This window comes from Leptosomus discolor, chromosome Z, assembly GCF_034619465.1.
Source record: "Leptosomus discolor isolate bLepDis1 chromosome Z, bLepDis1.hap2, whole genome shotgun sequence".
NCBI classification, from domain to species: domain Eukaryota; kingdom Metazoa; phylum Chordata; class Aves; order Leptosomiformes; family Leptosomidae; genus Leptosomus; species Leptosomus discolor.
In genome coordinates, this window is record NC_141419.1 from 71,695,966 (window position 1) to 71,719,862 (window position 23,897).

Genomic DNA, 23,897 nt, shown 5'->3' on the forward strand with positions numbered 1-23,897 from the left:
AGCGGGACAGGCCGCGGGCAGAGGCACCCGAGCCTGGGGAAGGGCAGATGGGGAAGAGTCCGCCGGTGCGGCAAGGACACCGAGACCGCTGCTCCCGCCTCGCCGGGCAGGGGCGGGGCCGGCGGCGTGGCGGGCCCTTCATGGGGGCGGGGCGGGTCAGCGGGCTCCCCTCGCCAATCAAGGGGGCGGGGGGGTGTGGGGTGGGGGTGGGTGGGGGTGTGTGTGTGCGCGAGCCCGTCACGTGCCGCCGCCGCCGCCCAATAGGTGAAGGCGGCGCCTCTCGGGCCCGGATTCAAACGGTCGGCGGGCGCGGCGCGCGCGGCAGCCGGTTTCCGTAGAGACGGCGAGGCCCGGTCGTGCCCATGGAGCCGAGGCTCGTCGGCCCCGGGCCCTACCGCGCCACCCGGCTGGTGAGTGCTCCCCCGGGCTGGGGTGCCCCGTCCCCGCCTCCGCCCCGTGTGTAGCCGTACCTCCGTGCCCGACGGCGACTCTCTGTAGAGTCTCTTGGGTACAGGCCGGCGGCCTTGAGGCAGCCTGGCCGCCTGGCCTTGCGCCGCTGCCGGGGTTTCTGCGGCCTGAGGGCCGAGCGCCGCCAGACCGCGCGGGCCCCGGGCGCAACCCGCACAGCCGGTCCCCGGTCGTGAGCCGTCGGGGCGGTCCCCAGCCGCCGGCCGGTTGTTGGCCCTCCCCACGCGGTGTCTCTGCGGGGCGGCTGAGCTTGTGCGCCCGGAGTGACCGGAGCGGTGGCAGCGCCCGGCAGGGTGGCACTTTAGTCTGGGCTTTTAGCAGGTTAAAAGCCAAGGGGAGGTTGAAGCTGTATCCGTAAAGCCGCAGACTCTATGGGGCTCTAGATCTTTCAGCTTGCTAAATCCGGTGTTTGCTTTACATCTCAAGTGTTTAAATCATAGTTTTATGTTTCAGTGTGCTTGTAAACGCGGATGATCACAAAAGTATGTAGTTCTGCGTTCCGATCTGGCTGCATTCTTATCTTTCTTTGTAACGCTCAAATGATTCTAGAAAAGCTCCCGTAACGGATTGCTTTGTGCTTCTTCTCTAGTGGAACGAGATAATAGAACTTTTTCGTGCTGGGATGCCTTTACGGAAGCATCGGTGTCGCTTCAAAAGCTACGAGCGTTGCTTCAAAGCCTCGGAGGCAGTAGACTGTTTGCATGAACTGCTTGGCTCTAATCAAAACTTTGGCCCAGAAGTGACTCGCACTCAAACGGTTAAGCTGCTTAAAAAATTCCTGAAAAATCATGTTATTGAAGATATCAAAGGAAGATGGGGCAAAGAGGACTTTCAAGATGATGGCCATTTATACAGGTAAACCTATATATGGTGACTGAAAAGTTGTGGGTTTTGGAAATGAGGAGTAATAACTCTTGTGCATTGCTCTCACAGATGGTTTTGCAGAATGCATTTGAAAAGGTGTTAATAAGTCTTCTTGCTCTTTCTTTTAGAGTCTTTAGTGATAGCAACTGTCATGATTTAATATTTGGCTTTTTTTTTGCTTGTTTCTTTTTAAATGCTTTTGAAGGGTGCTGTTACTCAATTACATCCTATGAATGCTAACAAAATCTTGCAGCTTTTACAAGGTAGCGAGTTCTGTTTGCTGTTTGTAGATACCAGGTTTGTCAGTGTTAGAAGAATGCATATCAAGAAGACATGGATGGAAGTGAGGATGCCATTGAGAATCCAACTTCAGCTGTTCTCCCTCTCCCCCAACCCCCTGATTATTTTGGATGCTAATTCTATTCCTGAGAGAAGGCCTTCTGAATTTAACAGTTGGTCATGATATAACCTTTTTCTATACTCCTTAGGTTGTAGATTGAAATTGTCTTAAAAGAGAAAAAGTTTTATTCACTTGTCCTCAAGGATGCTTGCTTATCACTGTTTAGCCTCTTAATTGGTGGTTTGTTAACAGAGGAAAATAATTTTTTTTTGTATGAAAGCTAACGTTACTGAAGTGTCTTCTTTGACCTCTTGTGACATCAGTTAAGGTTTGGTGTCCAGAAGTTACAGGTTCTGAATTTGTACCTTCTTCTAGTGTCTTGATCAGTGATAAAGTAGTGTAAAAATGACCATCATCTTGAGTATGGATTTGTAACTTACATCATGATGAGTCCTCTTTTGAGGAAATGGAGCTATCTTCATGCGGAGCAATAAGGAAAATAGGTCAGCAATAATGTTTCTATTTATTGTATCTGTTATTACATACTTAAAAAAACTTTATGTATTATTTTTTTATAATGATTTCTTAATACTGTCTTTGGGAAAATTTATGTAATACTGAATTTCCACCTGATGTAGATGAAATCAGTTTTTCATTTTGCTCTCAGATCTTAACTAGTTTGTGGAGTGTGCCTAAGCTTTTTTACTGTCTAGTCTGTACACCTATGCTGTAAGTGTAGTTGTTCATTATTCTACTGGTTTTACTTATTAACTTGGAAAACTTAGGTATGTATGATGTAATTCTTCTGCTTTGTCATAAACTTGGGTCAAGATACTTTCCTATGAAAGAACTCTGATTTATGTTCAATTTGTTCCACTGCAGTTCAGTTGATTTACAGTCAGAGTGGATCAGATTTGTGTTTAATTCCAGTAACAAATTAGCGCTGATTCAACTTGTTCTTTGTGATACTGCATGACTTTCTTCAGTAAAAGTAGTAGCTGTTTTTTTGCCTGCCTTCTGAAGGAAACAGCATTGAATGCTACAGCTTCCCTGCCAAGTAAGTTAACTATTCAAAGCAATTTCAATCAGCTTTAATGGAAGAAATTTTATTTGGGGGGAATAAAAACCTGAATATTCTCTCCAAACGCAGCTCCATAAAGGGAAATTCCATGTTAGAATTAATCAAGGAAAATGTTAAATTTTAGAGTTTGGGACTCAAATTTAAAGGACCCAGTATATCAAAGGACTTGTATCTGAAGACATTTTGAGAAGCTCATCCAAGAAAGTCTGTTATTACTAAGTATCTCAAAATGATGTGTGGCTCTGCAGTTGGTGAGCTAAATATGACCGAAGGCTGGGAAAGGATGCTGAGGAAGTATCATGTATGCTTGTCCTGTTCTTAAATTCTTCTCTGGCCATCTGCTTATGGCTGCTATAGAAGGGCAAGATATTGTGATAATTTACCTAGTCATCAACTAGTTCAGGTTGGAAAATGGGCATGGAATACAAGAATTGCTGCAGAGGTTCTCATGTCTTGACTTTGGCCTGGAGAAGGTTAAGTGTAAAGGAGTGGTATGGAGTGGGCTTTTTACTTGTTTAAACAGAGTTAGAAAAGCAGTTAAATGCTGGTACAGCCCATGCTGGTAGGTGTGTTATTGATTTGGTATGTTCCAACCCCAGTCCTGCTCTGTCTGGTTTTCTTAGGACAGCACTGCCTGCACAGTTCTTTTTTTTTTTTTTCACTGGTGTTGTAGGTGTTAAGTACTTTGTCTCCTTTCTTCTTGGGCATTGACTCTGTCAAAAGATTAAGTATGGGTTTTGGTAACCGCTGGTGTTATATCTTTTTGGTTTGGATTTGTTGTGTTTGTGTGGTTGTGGTTGGTTTTGTTTGCTTGTTTTGCATTGGCATCCTAATGCATTCAAATTATTTTGTTGTTTTCTCCTTTGTATTTTTCAGTGATGACTTTACTGAGCTGCAGGCTGTGGAAGTTTGTGGGTGAAATATTTCTGTGCTTTTCATTTTCTATGTGCTCTACCTAATGATCTGCTATTGGACAGGAGAGCTCTTTTGTTATAGCAGTCTTAATGATTTTTTTTTCTCTGCCTCCCATTGAAAAGGCAACAAAGTTCAGTCACTAATTTAACAGGTTTTTACTAAAACTGCATACCTTTCATGCATCTTGAATCGGAGCCAACTTTTTCCCACTGAACTTTGTGCATAAATAAACTATGTATGCTATTCATGGTTTTGTTGTTTGGCTTTAAGTATTAAAGCATGCTTTTCTCCTATCTATGCAGCTAAATATCGGTTTTCCAGTCTGCCTTTGTTCATACATTTAATGTCCTGGCAGCTCCCTCTGCTGGACTTTCCTAATGTTACGTTGTAAATATGTCTCTCTCCCAGTTGATGCAGATAGTGGTACAAGTTGCTTTTAATTCCACTGACAGTGCTTGTTCTGGAAACCTTACTACTCTTCATACCTTTTCTATAAATTCCTGTGTTAATTTGCTGCAGTTGTACACTGTGGTGCTATTCATTAACTTCACATGTGGGTGTAGTTTGCTCTTTTTCACTCCACAGAGTATGCAAAAGGGATGTTGCCAAATGTTGATTTGCCTGAGAGTATTGGGCAAGTATAAATGTGAAGGTGAGAACTAGTGTGGCTTCTAAAAAGTGCAGAGACTTCTGTGTGTTCTGACTTACTGGCTTGGTATAGTCTACAATAACAAATGAGAAGTTTACAGTTTTGGAAGCAGTCAGGCTTTACATTTCTTTGGAATCTAAGCAACTGTATTAAAAGCAAAAGGGTTAGTACTCTTGCATTGCTAGTAGACTCCTGGGACTTCAGCTGTGGTGCTTGTCATGCCATTGATACAGGTGTTAGTTGACCATGTTCTCTATCCATTGCCCTGGACACAGACAAGTATCTCTATTTCCTCCTTGTATAAACTCCTAAGACTAGTGTTGCTGTCTAAACCAGACTAGTCGTGACATGTCAACCTTGGAATGCTCTTCAGTTGCTAGCTTTAGGTAGCATTATTCTGTTAGAAAATGAGAGGCTTTTCATTAGTCATTCAAAAATTTGACTCCCTCTAGATCTTGTTGTAATGCTACTTGAAAAAAGGGAATGCACCACCTTTTTCTGCTTGTAAGAACTTATTAATTTACTATTGGTTCAGAATAAGGGCAGCAAATGACATAAAGCTAAAAGTTGTGAAGAACTGGAGGAAGGGGAAACAGGGAACTGTTGAGAATCCTGTAAGGCAAAGGAAAAAAGGTATTTCGACATTACATTCGATGAAATAATGAATAGCTGAAAAGTAGTTGAGAACACTCAGCAGCTGAACATTTGCAATGTAATCTGGATAATTTTAAAAGGCAGAGTAATTCTTATAAAAATAGTGCAAGGTTACTTCTCAGGGTTTATCTGAAGGAAGTGATATCTCCCTGTGGTGCAGATATTCTGTGAAGAGCATTGTGGAATATGCCAAACGGGCTCAGTGTGCGTGGGTCAAAACTAAGATATTTAATGTATGCAGTGCAACACTACTGGACTAACAAAACTGCAATACAGAACTAATTTAAAAACTAAATATTCAAACTGCCTTGAGAGGATGGGATGAAATTTTAGAGAAAACTTGAGGATTTCTTGAGAACGAGAATCTTTCTGGCAGGATATAAATGCATGCTATCCAGCAGTGTACAAGCTCTTTTTGCATGGTCATAGACGTAAATGTCTTTTTTCATTCTGATTAAAAGAGTGAGGGAGGCTGAAGCAGTTTCTTGAGGTATCAGGAATCTATTCACCTAAAACCTAGGAGTGAAGGTGAACAAGATCTGGTCTGGGCCAGTTTGATGATATGTTGCCATTGAACTGATTTGTCTTTCTCATGTGTTGCCATTAATTCATTTGTACTGACCTAGGTTTGGCAGTAACTTAATTCTGGTCAAGCTGGAGATGTGACTGAGCTGAATATGATCTGGGACAGTTTGTTTTCCTTGTTTTCTGCAAGGGCTAGCTCAGGGTTTATTTCTTCTAATTTCTTCAAGGCACTTCTTGAAATGCCTTAAAAAGTGAATGAATTTCCTTCACAACGACCTGGAAAAAGAAAATCCAGAAAAGAACTGCAAGATATGATCTTTACATAGAAAGCATATAAACGCAGAAGAACATGGTAATGTGGACAAAACTTTGTGTGGACACTTGCATGCACGCTAATTAAATCCAAGCATTAGCCATGTGACATAGTTATGTGGCTTTACTTTAGGAGATGCATGCTAGCAGTGCACTTGCCACAGGAAATATCAAACACAGCTTTGGCAGAATTAACATCTTCTAGCAAAGACCCGAGTCATGTTGTCTATGCATAGGCAGCTGGTGTTATTTGAGATGCACTGGGGTATCGGACATTCACCCAAGGCTCAGCTGTGTCATAGGAGGTACAAAGGACCTGAACTATTTTGGAGCAGCAGATGGAGGCCAAACAAGACACCTTAGGACGTTTTACATGCCACTTGGCACCAGTCTTCAGGCATCGAAGTTGCATTTGTGTATTTTTGCATGTGAAGGCCTACTACAGTTTTGCATTGGTAAATATGGAGTAGGGTGGAGTTCAGAGGCATTAAAAATATTCTCTAATTGTAGATTTCCTCCTTCCTCACCACTGAAACCATATCCAAAGAAAACTTCATGTGTAAAGGAAGTAATTAAATTTCTAGACTGGAATGAAGCGAAGGCTGGCACTTCCCAAGAACACATCCCAGTGAAATCAGTCACAATGGTGAGTTATCCAGATTTCATTTCCCTAGACATAAACATATTTGGAAAGTAAAACTGAATTAATGATCTTTGTTGCGGCACAAAACACTCGCTTGTAAAATTAAATGCAAAATACTTTTATTTTGAAGTTAAGTTATTCTTAATGATTTGCTGGGCATGTTGACTTTGGGTGTTCTTTCTGCTAAAGATTATGATGTCCTTGAGCATCCTAATTTCAGCATGGCTGTATTTGCCAGTATGCTTGCATTCCAATTTGCTCAAATTCCAATAGACATTATACTAGAAGACAAAATAGTTTACTGTCACTTACATTAACTCTTATTCAGACACTTCTTGTAGCAGAATATATACAGCATTACTCCCTTCCTAACTGCTATGAGGTTGTTAGTGATTCAATTTCCTTTTTCATAAGGAATATGTCGTGGCTAAAGAGAAATTGTCCTGGTTTTGTTGTTACGCTTTGTGAGCTTGGAGAATCATCCTTCCCTGTACTAACCTGGATTGATCCAGCCTTTGTAAAGTTGTTGAAAAAACTGTTGCTTTTGTTAGTAAACCACAATTGTATCAATTCTTGCCACCTGGACATCTTAAAAGCCTAGGCTTCTGGAGTTATGTGTATTCTAAATCCTTCCTCCAGGATATCTTCTGTGTGACTGTTCTCCTATTTTGTGAATCTTGGACTTCAATGATTTTGGCCTTTTTATTAATGCTCATCAATGAGAGACACCAGCCTTGGATTTCTTGGTGGTCAATGGTCTGTTTGGAAAAGCAGTTCCTACCATTTTGCTGGACAACTAGAAGTCCTGAATGAACGGTTATTCCATTTTTGTAATCCAATTACTTATGTGCAGATCAAGTGCACCTTTCATGTACAGCAGGCTTCTGAAGAGGAAAAAAGCATGATCTTTAGAACTCCAATAGTAGGTTGAAGATTAAGAGGGGAGAAAGAAAACGTAGTGCCAAAGACAAGTAAAGAGAATAGAGTATTTTAGTTACTGAGCAAGTATCTGCTGCAGTTTTGACATGGTAAGCCTCCAACTGTCTGCTCTAAATTTCCATCCAAGCATCCTGGCCTGATGAGAGTTAGTGAAAGACTGCCTGTATACATCTGACTGGGATGCAACAGCACGCAGTCTGGCATGGCTCAAAATCTCTTGCATTGGCAGTTTTGCTTAATAGAGTGGACCGTAAGTTGTGCTGAGGCAAAGGCATTTCTTCTAATTTCTTTATAGAAAAGTGTAGCTTCCACTGGAATGGTGAGGTAGACAGGCAGTGAAAATGCTGGCACTTTAAATTGCTCCAGCATCTATCAGAGCACTTATTGTCTGTGTGTGGATTGATTGGCATGGGCCTGTGTAGTGAAACATTGATGTGGAAGACCAGATATTAATTTCAGAGGGTGCTGTTTGTTTCAAACTAGCTCTAGTCTAGTGTCATGGAATGACAGAAACTAGCGCTTGGAGTAATTAAGTGCATTCCTGGAGTACATTTTGTGGTCTGGTTGTGATCACAAGGAATACTGTTAGTGTGCTTTATCAAAGAGCTGGGAATAATTAGGAGTTTTGACTTGAAAAGTACACCGCTAAGACAAACTACATTGTATGTCCACCCATTGACATGCCGATGACAGTCTTCAAGCATTGCGCTTGGATGTGAAGGTTGAGTAAAGGTTAGTAGTCTCTTGCATTCTCTGCTTTACTTTATTCTGTTACAATGGTGGAGTAGATCTGGTGGGTGTCTTCAGTTGTAGCTGTCTGTGTTTACTTTCTTCATGTACAGAACCAGCTATTGAACTTAATGTTTAGCTATGTTCAGCACATGCTCAACAATGATGAATATCAGTCTTTGGTTTCTCATCGAATAATTCTCCAATAATTTTTCCATAAGCAGATGTTTAATCTTAAAGTGAAAGTTGAAAACAAGTGAGTTGAACTGATTTTGATATTGAAGAGGATATGAACACAGGACTTGAGGCCATTAACTACTGAACTTTAATAGTTATTCAATTTATTTTTCAGCTTTGAACAACTTACATAGCTGAGAGCAGATGCTGCATGTCTGTGAAACCTAAACACTCACTTGCATCCTAGAGACTTTACTGGCATTTAGGAATATTCAAAATACTTGTAATAGGGAACATGCTGTACTATAAATGTATTATACTGTTTAATACTTGAAAAGTCACCAGTTAATGAGGAAGTGTTTTTTTTTTCTGAATTCAGAACTCTGAGATGTGGTACAAGCGACACAGCATAGCTATAGGGGAAGTACCGGCGTGCAAACTTGTGCTCCGCAGAGAGCTAACACAAACAAATATAGAAGAGATATGGAAATCCATGACTTTGTCACGGTGAGTATACTTGTGAGTCATTTGCTGTTAGAGTAAAACTGTGTAGTAGGTGATAATCTTGTCTGTCTTCTCTGGTAATGCTTGTAATTTCACCTACTCACTTTTCATTGCTGCCATCAAAGCCATGGTGGTTAGACTAAATATACTGCTGTCCTGGTTTTGCTGAGATAGACTCTTAGGCCATCCATGGTATGCAGGCTGTGAGCAGTTTCAAGCCAGCCAGGTCCTTAACCTAGAAGGGGCAACTGACCGAAGCTGGCTAACAAGTGTATCCCGTATCATAAATGTCATGATTATTGTAAAGGCGAAGTTTGCCGAGGATGGGGGGGGGGCTTTTCCTCCTCCTGCTCCTCTTGCTCTGTTCTCTCCCTGCTCTTGAGAACTGCTCTCCTGTTTATTGTGGCTACCATATATTCACTGGGCTAAATGTAACTTTGTATATAGAGCAACTGCTATAGTTTAGCCCTCCGTACAGGCTAAATGTAGACAACTGCTTGTTACTTGGCTACCTAATTCAGCAAATCAAGTTTGCAAAGAAACTTTATTGTGTTTAATACCTCGTGACTTTTTCCTGTTGTGTTATACAAGCCCTTTTGTTCTGTGGGCTTTGTCTTGCTTATTCACTTTTTTCCTCAGCCTTTCTCTTTTTCTTGTTGCTATGAAATAGAAGCACTTATGTAGAAGTGGGATACTGTGAAGCCTTTCAATAACAAGTACAATACTTTGTGATAAGAAGGGAGTAGCTAACTGAGTGCAGAAGGCTTTGAGACTCTGATATTCTTCACTATATCCAAAAGGAGTATCCTATGCAAATTTAAAGGCAAGAAGAAAAAAAAATACACATTAACTATTTTTACAGCACAGTTGAGGCCTTACTAATGATTACTTGCATCGAAACCTAGCAAGTTATGTCCTTGTAATACACTTAATGCCAAGGTGAGCAGCTCCAGTGCTGGCATGATCGGCAGCAGAGCAATCTAGCAAGGTGCAAGAGGAGGAAGCCTCAGGGGAGTGGAGAGACTGCCAGGACCCCACAGCTTGCGTGACAGCAGCGGATGGGACCTGGGCAGGGCCAGGAGCAACAGTGGCCAAGGCTCCCCACATGTATAAAAGAAGCCCCTACGGAGCGCTAGTGACCAGGAGCACCAGCACACAGGGTGTGGCACAGCAGTTGGCACAGGAGGGTGCACAGGGAGGGCACTGCAGCGCTGCCTACTTGACCAGGGAGCAATGGTATCCACCTGGCAGAAAGCCACAGCCTTTCTAAACTCTGCAATTGCTATGACTGATGCAGCTGCCCAGCCAGAGCTCTGGTGGGAGCATGCTGCCACCCAGGTGTCTGGCTGCAGGCTGTGGCCTGCTCTTACACTGGTACTGGACGGCAGCAGTGAGCCCAGCTGTGGTAGGTGTGCCTGTGTAGAGGAAGTCCTCTGCTTGGAAACAGAGCTCCAGGAGGATGTGGTTAGTTGAGGAGTATCGGGGAGTGTAAGAGAGAGAGAGACTACTGGAATTGCACCCTGCCTTCCCTGGGGCAGGCCTGGCAGGCAGACTGGGTGCATGATACCGAGGTTTCTCTATCCTTTCTCCAGCTGGCTGAACATAGTGATTCTCAAGGGATAGGGGGTGATGGCAACAAGTTCCTGCCTGGTGCAGCAGGCATATCTCTTCTGTGACTACCCCACCTTCCTAGGTGCCCTTGCATAATGGGTGTGAGGTTCTGCAAGTGGAGCCCAACAATAATGAGGATGCACAATGGTTCATCTAGGTTGGAGGTGTCACCAAGGTTAAGTCAGCCTACACCCTGCCTCAAAACTGCTTCCATAAAGAAAAAAAACGGGTCATTTTCATAAGAGTCTCCCTTCTGAGGGGAACAGAAGGTCCAATATGCATACTGAACCCACTGTTAGGGATGTCTGCTGCATCCCTGGGGCCCCATTAAAGATGTGAAGAGAAAACTTTCTAACCTGATACAGCCCTTGGATTATTATCCATTATTGTTTTTTTTTTCCATGTAGGCAGCAATGAAGTTGCAATGATAAGTCCAAGGGCAATCAAAAGATACTTCAGGGCCCGGGAACAACTGGTTCAGGGATCAGGAGCACAAGTAGTGTTCTCCTCTGTCCTTTCAGCTGCAGGGATTGACGAGGGAAGAAACAATAAGACCCAGCAGATCAATACTGGGCTCTGAGGCTGGTGTCATTGGCAGAATTTTGGGTTTTTTGATTACGGGTTGGTCTACAAGAAACCAGGCCTGCTGGTGACAGATGGGGTACATCTGTCTCAAAGGTGGAAAACGATATTTGCGCAGGAGTTAGCAGAGCTCATTGAAAGAGCTTTAAACTAGATTTGAAGAGGAAAGGGATAAAACTAGGCTCCCTAGAGATAAGCCTTGGAGTGGCACACCAATATTTAAGGGATGATGTTCTAGTGAGATCCTTCAGTCTGCTCCACAATGTGCTGAGTACACTGGAGTGCATCTGAAATATCTTTATACTAATGCACACAGCATGAGGAATAAACAAGAGGGGCTAGAAGCTTGGCCCAGTTCCAGAGCTACAACTTCATTGGCATAAGCAAAACCTGGTGGGATGAGTCGTGTGACTGCAGTGCAGTGACGGATGGCTATAGACAGGGCAGGTGGAGTGGCATTCTCTACGTAAGGGAGGGCTTGGATTGTATGGTTCTTGCAGAGGGCGATGACACAGTTGAGAGCCTCTGAGTAAGGATGAAGGGGAAAGTAAATAAAGCAGATGTTGTGGGAGTCTACTGTTGACCACCTAGCCAGGATGGCACCACCGATGAATTATTCTACAAGGTATTAAGGGGTATCTCTAGATCAACTGCCCTTGTCCTTATGGGTGATTGACTTCCCAGATATTGATTGAGAATATCATACAGTGGACACAAAGAGGTTCAGGAAACTTTTGAAGCATGTTAAAGATTTGTGCAGGTACTAAGGGAGCCAACTAGGAAAGGCGCCCTTCTAGATCTTTTCTTTGTAAACAGAGAGGGACTTGTGGGCAAAGTGATGATTGGTAGCTGTCTTGGCCACAGTGACACAAAGTATTTGAGATTGCTGAATCTTTGGCGATAGAAGGAAAAATGCTGGCAAAACATCAAACCTGGCTGTGGGGAGAGCAGACTTCGGGCTGCTGAAGGAGCTAGTTAGTAAGGTCCCCTGGGAATCTGCTTTTGAAGGTATTGGGGTCACTTTTTAAGAGCCCTCTCTCAAGAGTGCAGGAGCTGGTAATTCCAAAGTCGTGTCAGTCAAGCAAGTGAGACAGAAGGATGGCTTGACTGAGTAGAGATCTTCTTTTGGAACTTAGGTGGAAGAGGAAAGTGTATGGACCTTGGAAGCAAGGACAGGCAACATGGGAGGACTACAGAGATGCTGTTTGCCACTATAGGGGGAAAATTTGTGCAGCCAAATCTCAATTACAGTTCAAGCTGGCCAGCACTGTGAAAGACAAGAAAAAGAGGTTTTTAAAATATGTTAGTAGCAAAAGGAGAATCAGAGATAATGTTTGTCAATTGCTTGACAAAGTCCGTTACCTCAGAAATAGGGATGTAGACAAAGCAGTGACATTTAATGCCTTCGTTGCCTCTGTCTTCAACACTGATGATGAACCCTGGGACCCCTGGAGCCCTGTGTAGGAAGGCCATGACTGGGGTGATGATAAACTCCTGGCTGACCCTGAACTTGTTCTAGACTTGCTGCCCGAGCATAAATCTATTAGCCTGATGGGAGTATCCCAGGATACTGAAAGAACTGGCTGATGTCGTTGTGGGACCTCTCCATTATTTTTTTTGGTCTTGGGAGGCTGGAGAGGTCCCAGTTGACTGGAGGCTGACAAATGTCCCAATATTCAAGAAGGGTAAGAAGGAAGACCCTGGTAATTATAGGCCTGTCAGTCTCACTTCAATTACTGGTAATCAACTGGTAATATTAATGGAGAAGGTTGTTCTGGGAGTCATTGAAAAACAGTTGAGAGACAACACAGTTGTTGGTCATAGCCAGCACAGGTTCATGAGGGAAAAGGCCTGCTTAACCAACTTAATTTCCTTTTATGACAAGGTCACCCATCTAGTTGACCAAGAGAAGGCAGTAGAAGTGTTTTTGGATTTTAGCAATGCTTTTGATACTCTTAAGTATCCTTTTAAATAAATTGTCCAGCACACAGCTAGACATGTCCACACTACGTTGTGTGAGCAGTTGGCTGACAGGTTGGGCTGAAAGAGGTGTAGTAAATGGGGTTACATCAGGCTGGTGGCCAGTCACCAGTGGGGTTCCCCAGGGCTCAGTTTCAGGGCCAGTGGTCTTTAATGTTTTTGTAAGTGATCTGGACACAGGAATCAAATGTACCTTAAGTAAGTTTGCTGATGATGCTAAACTAGGAGGAGCTGTGGACTCCCTTAAGGGCAGTGAGGCCTTACAGAGAGATCGGGATAGACTAGAGAGCTGGGCAATCACCAACTGTATGAAATTGAATAGGAGCAAGTGCCGGATTCTGTACCTGGGATGGGGTAACCCTGGTTATACGTACAAACTGGGGGACGAGAGGCAGGAGAGCAGCCCTGGGGTCTGGGGGCTTGGGTTGATGGCAAGTTGAATATGAGTCAACAGTGTGCCCTGGCAGCCAAAGGGACCAACTGTGTCCTGAGATGCATCAAGCACAGCATAGTGAGCTGGTCGAGGAAGGTGATAGTTCCCCTCTACACCGCACTGGTGTGGCCTGACCTCAGGTACTGTGTTCAGTTTTGGGTGCCTCAGTATAAGACATCAACAGAGCGTGTCAGAGGAGGGTAACCAAGATGGTGAAAGGTCTCAAGGGCAAGACTTAGGAGGAGCGGCTGGGGTCACCTGGCTTGTTCAGCTTAGAGAAGAGAAGGCTGAGGGGTGATCTTATCACAGCTTACAACTTCCTCAAGTGGGGCGGGTGAGGGGGAGGTGCTGATCTCCTCTCTTTGGTGACCAGTGATAGGACACAAGGAAATGGAACGAAGCTGCATCAGGGGAAGTTCAGTTGGAAATAGGAAAAGATTCTTCACTGATGGTCAGTGACTAGAACAAGCTCCCCAGGAAAGTGATCACAGCACCAAGCCTGTCAGAGTTGAAGGAGCATCTGGACGATGCTCTTAGTCATATGATTTAGCTTTAGGTAGTCCTGCGAGGAGCAGGGAGTTGGACTCTATCTTTATGGGTCCCTTCCAACTTCAGATATTCTATGATTCTATGAAATGGAGAGGTCTCTCTTTCAGAATCATATCAATGCTAATACTACCTATTTGCCTTTTTCAGGTTAGATGATGTATGGACTATGTGTTTATGTATTTTTACAGATTACAGAAGGTCTTGGGTTTGGATTCTCTGGACGAAGTGTTAGACACAAAACTTGTGAATTCAAAGCATATAGTCCAAAATGCATACAATGTCAATAAACAAGGCATTGTCACTTTAGAAGACAAATCAAGTGAGTATTTTAAGGTTTTCGTTTAACTTTTTCATATTGTAGATTACTAATATAAAAAAAAATTAGTTCTAGTCTATAGTAACTTGTAGCATCTTTATAGTTCTATGTTGATATTTATGCTAGAGTTTTTACAATATATGCCATTGTTGTCCTTGGACATCACAATAGAAAGAAATAGTGTTTATTCCATGTTTATTCTCTTAAATATATTCCTGCTTTAGCAGGGTTGAAAGATGAAGGCGAAAGACCAGCAACTTTTCATTTATAAAGGTGGGATATTATTCACTTCCAGATGGCTTTGTCAGCCCAGCCCTTAACTGCCTGAACTGGACTGTTTACGTGAAGGAAATGTTTATTAAAAATTTGGAAAGAATCAAAATATACACTGAGATGCTTAAATTTTCTCAGTTTTGAGTTTTCAGTCAATGTGTTTTGAAACTAGTACCAAGTTTAAAACTGCTTTGCACATCAGGGAGAAAGTAAAGCACCTTTGCTGCTGTGATGTATCACAATATTATTGCTACAATGTTTTCGACAAGATTTGTTGAGAAGTGCAAGAAGAGGTTGGAACTCAGTTTGGTTTGTGAATGAAACTTCCTCCAAAGCATATATATGTTCATTTTAAAGACAATTGCAGCACCTCAAGATACTAAATTCCTCTTTGCAGAAGTGACAGAACTGAGTGTATGAGTGCTTTTCATCTTCAGTGCGAAGTAAACACTTCACTGTAATGCAGTAGTGAAGGTGTAGCTTGAACTAGCTTGACTGATTTTTGCAGGGCAGGTTAAGGATTTATGATGTGACCCATTATGCTGATTGAGCTGTAAGAGCAGTAGGCATAACTGGTTGATATCGAGTACTGGAGATACTAAAGTATAGATGTAATGCAAGCTAGATCCTACATTAAGGTATAGCCTGTCTTTGTAGTCCGTCGATCTACCATTAAGAGGAACTTCTGAGAGAACTTTCATCTTTGTTTTTATCTTACAGTTCAAAATTTTTCTCAGTTTTTTTCTCCTTTTAATTTCTGTTTGTTTCTCCCCTATGCAGAGGAATTACCTCACTGGATACTATCAGCAATGAAATGTCTAGCAAATTGTAAGTAAATACAGTAAGTAAACCCGCCCCCATAAAAATCAATTGAACTGACTGTGTCTGTACTGCTATATCAAATCCTGTTTATATTCCAGTCAATATTTTTTCTGATCATTGCCTTAAACAAAGAACTTCTGGGTTTTTATTTTTCTACTTGATGTTGCATTTTTGTTGGCTGGGTTAGAAAATAGTGATCTGGTTGGTGGCTGCAAAGTAATTTTTCCTTTTGTTGTTGTTTTTTGTGTAATTTTTTTTCCTTGGTAGGGCCCAGCTACTCAGATTTGAAGCAGCCTGCATACTCAGGGTTTGAAAGAGATGTCTTCAAAACTATAGTGGACTATTTTGGTCAGATGAAAGAACCTCTTCTCACTTTTCATTTTTTTGATGTTTTTGTTAGTGTGTTAGGTAAGTAGTTTGGGATGTAACATTCTTTTGAATTAACCTTCTGGAATTAATTTACCATACCCAAATACTATCACAGTTCATTTCTTTAGGACCTGTCCATTCTACATAGAGAACAGTTTAATATTTAAATTTATTTCATATCACAAGGCTGTTTTATTCTTCTGTCTTTTTGATCACATCAGTTCAAAAGTCTTCAATTGCTCATCTTTATAATTTTTAAAGGCTTCTGTTCATTGCTTGGCACTGCCACACCCAACAGATGGATTTAAGAGAGTTTTCTTTTTTCAGAAATGCTTAAGTGTCTTAAAATATCACATAAGCTTTTAGAAATTACTTCACTGAAGTCTAGATTAAAAAAGATTAGGGCTGTAAGGACTGTTTTTAACCCTGGCAATATGATGTCCGAGGGAAATTGAAATTCTTTGTTGTTTAAACTTAGAATAAACATTAACTAATCTAGTGCTTTAAAGAAACAACAGTTTAGTTATTAACTACAACTCTTTAAGGGTTCACAGTATATTGTTTACTTAGCCTGTAGCTGTAGATGGCCCATTGAAAGACAGTAAATGTAAAAATATTTGATTACATTTTATAGTTGTATTTCAGAAAAGAACAGCTCAGTTGAAAAGTAAACATGCTTTGTAGCATGTCACTCTTCTGAGCTTCTTTAAGTGGCAACAACATTGCTTTAAACTATTGAGATGAAAAAGAATTCAGAATAACACTTATTTCTGGAATTTAGTATTTTTGTGCTTTGTTAGTTGACAATCTGCTTGAAACTGAATATAGTTTTCTTAAACAGATATTCTTGATGATATCTTTAAAAATTCTTATTTCATACTCTCTTTTTGTTTGCTTTCCGGTTGTATTTCACGTCTTTCAGGTTTTGAGTTGTATTTTGCTCTATATCACAGATGTAAAAATGAGAAGAAAGAATTCATGCCAATGTTCATGTGGAAATGAAAGGAAATTGTGCATTGTTTCAAAAAATCATGTTGTGGTTTCTTTCACCTAAAAATGGTGTTAATATAAATTCCTTCCTTACTAACAAAAATATTTACACAAAAAAAATCATGGGAAAACAGGCTTTCAAGAACTTAAGTTTTTTTCCATCTTCGTATCTACACAATTAACTTCAGAGTACTGGCAGTATGTGTTTGAAGATGTCATGGTTCTCTAGATATTTTGGCTAAACATCCACCTCCAGACACCTAACACAGGTGTCTGAATGGTTAAAAAGCTGCATTTAACCTTAGAGGGATGATCTGGGATGCCTTGAGTCAGGAACTCTCACTGCCTCAGGGATGAGGTTGGGCCAGATAATCCCCAGGTGTCTCTTCCGCTTTTTTATAGTTTAAGACTATGCTTCCTATTTAGCCAGCAGAAGGAGTTCTAGAAGACAATTCAGCGTACCTGTGATGAAGCCTAACTTTCCTTTTTTGTACTCACAACTACTTAGAACCAGTAGTAAGAAAGTAAACAAGAAAATAGGAGGTAGAAATGCCTGATCTGTAGCTTTGGTACCAAGGTCTGCTCTAACCACTTAGACTCTCTTATGGGATTTGATCTGTGAATCTTGGGACAGCAGGGGAGAGGAGGAAGGGATTTTTTTGGGGTTCAGCTGAGAGAAAAAGGGGAAAGTTTTGGGTTCTGCTCAATATGTAATTAAGTCTTAACAATGAGGTTAATGCACAGACCATTATGAAGCTGTAGGTGAATGTAGGGCATAATACGCACTCTATAGAATACTCTTTTGTAATAAGCATGAATGCTAGTACTGAATGCTGCCTATGAAGCAGTAATTGCCTAGCAAGATCTGCATTTACAAAATACGGAGAATCAGATCCGTGTCTGCAGTTTCATTTTTGTGGTTTTTTTTTTCTGGAGTATGGCTTGCTGAATTGTCAATAATTCTTAATCTTAAGACATTTATAAAAAGAGATTTCAGTCTTTGACTTCTCATATTGCTACCCTCAGGGTATTGCAACCTTTCCACAATGATTATAGGACTTCTTTCTTCCGTCAGTGGATAAGCTTTCCATTTAATGGAAGACTTCAGGAAATAGCAAAGAAAGTGTATCAGATATTTTTAGTCATTTGAGACAGCCATGGTGTAATTTGTACATCTCAAAGTTCAATATTAAAAGCTGAGAAATATTTGCAGAAATCATAGGTGGCTCGTGTAACCATATCAAGATGCCTTGCTTCTATTTTCAAATGCAGACTGTCTAGAGCACTTCTCTTCCAAGAGGTTGGCTGAAATTAGTTTTCAGAATAGCTAGGAATAGGACCAAGGTGTCACTGATAATCAGGTATTTTACTAAGTTGGTTGTAAGATTAAACTTGCTCTTTGCACTGGTTATAATGATTCTTTATGTACAAATCTCATTAAGGCTAATTATTATTTCTCAGGACCTCTTCTAAATGTATGCACTGGTGTGCTTGTAAAGTCTTCCATTGAAACTAGAAAAAGCTTTGCTTTGAAAATTAACTACAGTGCTTTACCAATCTTTTCTTGGAATAGTCTGTTTTGGCTGCCCTACTTACTACTGCACACTTCTTTTTCTAGTAACTAACAGCTTCCACTTTTCACACAGTGTGGAATTGACTTGCATGGTGGATGAGGGGACAGTAGTGGATGCTGTTTGTTGACAGTAATAAAGCTTTCAACATTGTCTCCCATCACATCCTTATAGGCAAACTGAGGAAGTACAGGCTAGGTAAGTGGGTAGTGAAGTAGACCAGGAATTGGCTGCATTGCTGGGCTCAGAGGTTTGTAATCAGTGGCAGAGTCCAGCTGGGGCTTAATCAGTAGGGAGCACCCCAGGGCTGAAAATGGGACCAGTAGTGGTTATTAACTTCATTAATGACCTGGAAGGTGGAACACTGTGTCCTAACAAGGACAAAATGCCTGAAACAAATGTGCAGGTAATATAAAATGGGGAAGAGCTGTTAATACAACAGAGGGCTGTACTGTCATGCAGAGGGACCTTGACAGGCTGGAGAAACGGGCAAACAGGAGTCTCATAATGTTCAACAAAGGGAAATGCCAAGACCCCTCCTGGGGAGGAATAACCCATGCACCCATGCATGCTGGGGGTGATTGACTTGAAGGCAGCTTTACTGAGAAGGACTTGGTAGTAGTCCTGGTGGGCAATAAGGTGACCATGAGCCAGCAGTATGTTCTTGTGGCAAAGAAGCATCCTTAGTTGCATTAAGAGCATTGCCAGCAGGTTGAGGGAGATGTTTCCTCAGCACTAGTCAGTGAGTCCAGTGGAGGGTCACAAATATTATTATGGGCTTGGAGCACCTGTTGCGTGGGGGGAGGCTGAGAGCAAGGACTATATAGGAGAAGGCTCGGGGAGGATCTTATTAAAGTGTGTAAGAGACCAATGCAGGAGGAGTAAAGAGGAGGGAGCCAGACTTCTATCACTGATATCCAATAACAGGACATGAGGCAATTGGCATGAACAGAAATACAGGAAACTTCATTTATGCATAGGAAAATGGCTTTTTTAATTGGAAGGTAGCCAAACAAAAGAGGTTGTCCAGAAAGGCTGTGGAATTTCCATCTTTGGAGATACTAAAAACCCGACTGAACATAGTCCTGGGCATCTGGCTGTAGATGACCCTACTTTGAGCAGGGGGAGCGTTCTAGATAATCTTTAAAGATCTACTCCAATCTCTATAATCCTACAGCAAAAAAATTTTGTATCTCTTTTGCCTTCTTTGTTTTTAAGATAATTACTGTTAGACTTCAGCCATGCAGATATCTTGCTCCTGACTTCTGTTTTGTTCTGCTACTAGTGCTATTTAGGCAAATGTAGTAGGTGCTTCATCCACAGAGCCTTAGAAACCCAAATGAAGATAACATTTTGGTGGTGAGACCTCTTTACATGTACCTAAACTACTATCAGATTCTACTGTGCCTGTCCAGTCTTCAAAAATCTCTGCCATGCTCATGTTCTGTGTTTTTCTCAAGAGTTTGTAAGTAGAATTAGTCATAGTTTTAGCTTCTATAGATGAGGGACATGTCAGTATTGTCATAGCTGTCATTGACGCATAAGCACATGTTTTGATTAGATTCTCTGATTGATGCCCCAGACTCAAATTTTTGTGATTGCTACGTCTGTTCATGCATCTCAGTAGTGTTTAGAGCTGTGTTGTAAAAGAGCAAAGGATGAACCAAGACATTAGAGTTTTTCATGTCTACTAGTATCTGGAGTTGTTGGTTATGGTTATTAATATCTCCCAATGCATCGGAAGGAAATCTTATGAACACTTAAACAAGATGCCCAGTTCTAGTAGTCCAGTTCTAGGGATATCTTCCTAGACTCTTTGGGGGATGGAGTACTAAGGCAGTTTTGAATGAATAGAAAAGGAATTTGGGGAGACAAATTTAGAAATGTTGTGTTAAATGTTATGGAAATATCTAATTGAGAAGTGTTGCCCAATCTCCTGATCTTGTATAAACCAGGACTGCTGCAAAAACACAGCAAGGCTGTAGAAGCTCTTCAGATATCTTGTCTCCTGCTGCCGCCAGAAAATCGGAAAAGACTACAGCTATTGGTGAGGATGATGGCAAGAATTAACTTTAACAAGGATTTGCCACCTCTTTCTGAATCAGTGAGGACCAGAACCTTGGTACGTATAGTATAAGGGAAGAGGCTTTTGGTGTAGCACAGATGAAAGTTTCTTACTGGACAGTGTATATAAAACACAGTTTGCTTGTTCAAAGAACAGTTTGTCTATTCTAGCTATGTGGAAAGCTATTCTGAATTTGAATAAATTGGGATTTGATTTTGAATAAATTGAATTTCAATTTCTTGGTAAGTTGTGAGCAAAAAAAGGAATTTGGAGATTTCTTTATCTTTCAAAGTTAAATTACCAGTGATGTCACGATTGACTAGAAAAAAAATACAGTAGATGAGGTCTTGGATGTTGTTTATCACTGCAGACACTGAGAGAAACAGACTACCTTTTTTGGTCATTGTTAAAATAAGTAGCTGAATGTTTCGATTTACTGGTTTTCAAACTTTTAAAAAAGTTCCTACCAATTTATTTCAGTACTGATTTTTTTTCATCACTTAACTACGGAAATCTTTGAAAGTAACTTTAATCAGATTTTGACAAAGCCTTAGTTTTCACTAATGCTCTTTCTGTAAGTCTACTTGTAGAGTCAGCACTGAAGTTTGCAACAGCATTTTATTACAAAGTTATTAGGCATAACTTAGCAATTCTGACTGGCTAAAAACATGTATTTCTTTTGGTTAATTTTCAAGTCTTTTGCAAGAAAGGTGTGGAAAACTCAGCTGTAGACGCTGTCCATAAAAATCCTATAGTAACGTGTAAATCTATATTTGTTCCATAGCAATTAAGTTTTTAATAAACTATGAATAGTATTTGATTAAAATGATTACATTTTTTACTACTAAGGTTATAGTTTAATTAACTATAAACAGTCTGTGATTAAAATAATTGTTATCTAAATGTTATTTTTAGAATTTAATCCTTTACAGTCTGAGGGTTTTGTGCTAATTCTTAGTTCAGCAGTGTAGTCTGGTACATGACAATCTTGATTTGCCTTTTGTGCTTTTAATGTTAGAAGTGACTGATGCACAGACAGAAGACTCATGTAACTGAATGCTTGAGCATGAGATTACATGGAGTGACTGGACCTGAAATTATGTTTGATTTCAAACTAATGGTTTTAATTTTTCCCTCTGCTGCTTAACTTCCATGAAATTCCTGTGTTATTTTTAAAATCTCTGAAGTAATTGTGCCCTATTTAACTGGAAAAGTCATGTGAAGTGGCTAGTTGACAAAGTCTGGAGAATAAAACAGAATTCAGCCATTTTAAGTCTAAAGTCAGAGTTACATTATGTATATGAAGCAAGAGCCATCTTCAGTCCACTCAGATAATGTCACTGTACACAATACTCTTTTTTTTTTTTAAATATTGATGTGTTGGAAGTATAGTAAGTATTGTGCTGTTAAAAATCTTTTTTCTAAAAGATCTCTTTTTAAATACAGTCTGATTTCCCCACCCCCAAACAGAAAAATATACAATAATGACATTTTTTTTTCTCAGATGGTTCAGGCATTTTCCCGTTGTATTCTCTGCTCAAAGGATGAAATGGACTTGGATGAACTGCTTGCTGCTAAACTAGTAGCCTTCCTCATGGACAATTATCAAGAGATCTTAAGTGTTCCTTCTGCCTTAAAATCTTCTGTAGAGGAACATGTTGTACATCTCCAGAGAGTCCAAGTAGGTATTTAGTGAAAAAGTCCTCTTAAGTTTCTGTGCTCCTAGATCAAATTTTTCCTTTCTGTGCTGAAGTTCAACAGTTCTCAAAGACTTTGCTGGGTCTCTTCTAGCTTATGAAGAGCTAATTAATTTCGACTGCTGATATTCAACCATAGCTGTGTATTTTAATAAAACTAAACAGATCTTGAATGGTTTAGAGACAAGAACTCTAAAATCTGTCTTCTTGTTGGTCAATGCTATCTTCTACATGGAATGGGCAAACTAAGTTTGTGGTAGTGAGGAAAACTCTGAACCGTTAAAAAGTGTTTCCATTAATGTTCTGATTTTATTTTAGAGCCATCCTTGCTTGCTCAGCTTTTTCATCACACTTCTTCTGTGTTGTGATACCATATTTTGTTTTGTTCAAATGCTGGTTTTTAGTCTTCCTTCTTCAATTTTTCCTGAAAAAGTAACTTAACTTACTGCAAGAGTTAAACAGGCTTCCTTGTGTCATGTTTTTTGACTTACTACAACTCACTCAATTAGTGCAGGAGATACAAGGTACAATTTAGGGTCTTATTCTGAATATTCTCTACTTAATGATTTCAGCTGGTCAATTTTAGCAAACAATTTTTTGTGGATTTATTGCAGAAAACATGGCTGCTCTTTTTTACTCTTTCTTCAGATAAAATATGCTGGAGCTGATACTGATGCAACTTTTCCTCCTCCATCATTTTGTCACCAAATCAGTACAGATGAATTTGAATACCAAAGGGTAACTGGCTTTCAAGAACCACTGGCGGCTTTATTGGAAGAAATTGCAATGAATAAAGAAATATCTGTGAAAGATAAGAAGAAGCAGCTTAAGCAAGTAAATAAAAATTCCTCCATGGTCTTTAACTTAAAAAGCTTTATTAAGTCTTAGACATGTAGTCCTCCAGAGAAATACTGAGATTTAAAATAGCAGGCCCTCTTGGGGATTTCAAACTTTTTAATCGTTTGGAATAGGGGTACTGTGATGAATAAAGCCATATTAGAAAATATCACTTAATTTTCTATATAAAAGTATGTTATAGAGAAATATATCAGAGAAATAATAATTTTCCTGTCCCAGAGGTGGAGGTGGCACTTGAATAGTTTTTTATATTACAAGTTTGGGTGAATTCTTCACTTAAATTGATGTCTTTTTCTAGTTTCAGAAATCTTATCCTGAAGTGTATAGAGTACGATTTCCTACCCCTGAAACCGAAGCAGTGCTATTTCCAGAAAAAGATAAACAGAAACCACCAATACTGATGTGGGCCTTAAAAAAGCCTTTTCAACCATTTCACAGAACCAGGAGCTTTCGCATGTAAATGGTTTGAAATGCATCAGTGAACTGAGTCAGAGCATATTATCAATGGATCTTATGCAAAAGGAGGCTGCACAGCATGTAGTTTAGTTACTCAAGAAACTACTGGGGATACTGCTGAGATGGTAGAAAAGGTCAAAAGAAAAGGAAAGTATTAAGCTTGTAGAAATGTGAAGCATTATCAGTGTTTTTGTAAATCATTGGTATTTTAAATGTCTGTTATTTAAAAAACAAAACCCACCAAACTCAAGGTGATTAATCTACATGGGTGATAAAGTACACTTGCTGCAGTTTAATTTGACCATTTCAAGGTCTAAATTTATTTGTAATGTATTGTTAACTAGCCAACAGCTTTTTTTCCCTGAAAATGTGTCTTGCATTAACTAGGCTGTTTGTTCATATGTACCTTGAGGAATTAATTTGCTGTACATACTTGAATAAGTATAAAACACTGGATTTTGTTTTGCTGTTGTACACCTTAGTGTTCTTGATATGTAAGTTTTATTTTGGAAAACTGTAAAAACC

The 23,897-nt window shown here is 40.4% G+C and overlaps 1 protein-coding gene across 2 annotated transcripts; it reads left to right on the forward strand.

Moving 5' to 3' along the window:
- Positions 1-362: 362 nt before the first annotated feature.
- Positions 363-23,376, forward strand: DEPDC1B (DEP domain containing 1B). Of its 2 annotated transcripts, XM_086479852.1 has the most exons (11): positions 363-410; positions 1,058-1,323; positions 6,319-6,454; positions 8,676-8,803; positions 14,144-14,274; positions 15,325-15,372; positions 15,634-15,774; positions 20,252-20,418; positions 21,866-22,042; positions 22,707-22,892; positions 23,215-23,376. In XM_086479852.1, exons 1-11 carry the CDS (start codon positions 363-365, stop codon positions 23,374-23,376), a joined length of 1,590 nt encoding a protein of 529 aa, XP_086335978.1. The 2 variants fall into 2 exon arrangements, with proteins under 2 accessions (XP_086335978.1, XP_086335979.1); XM_086479853.1 differs by lacking the exon at positions 22,707-22,892.
- The last annotated feature ends 521 nt before the right edge of the window (positions 23,377-23,897 follow it).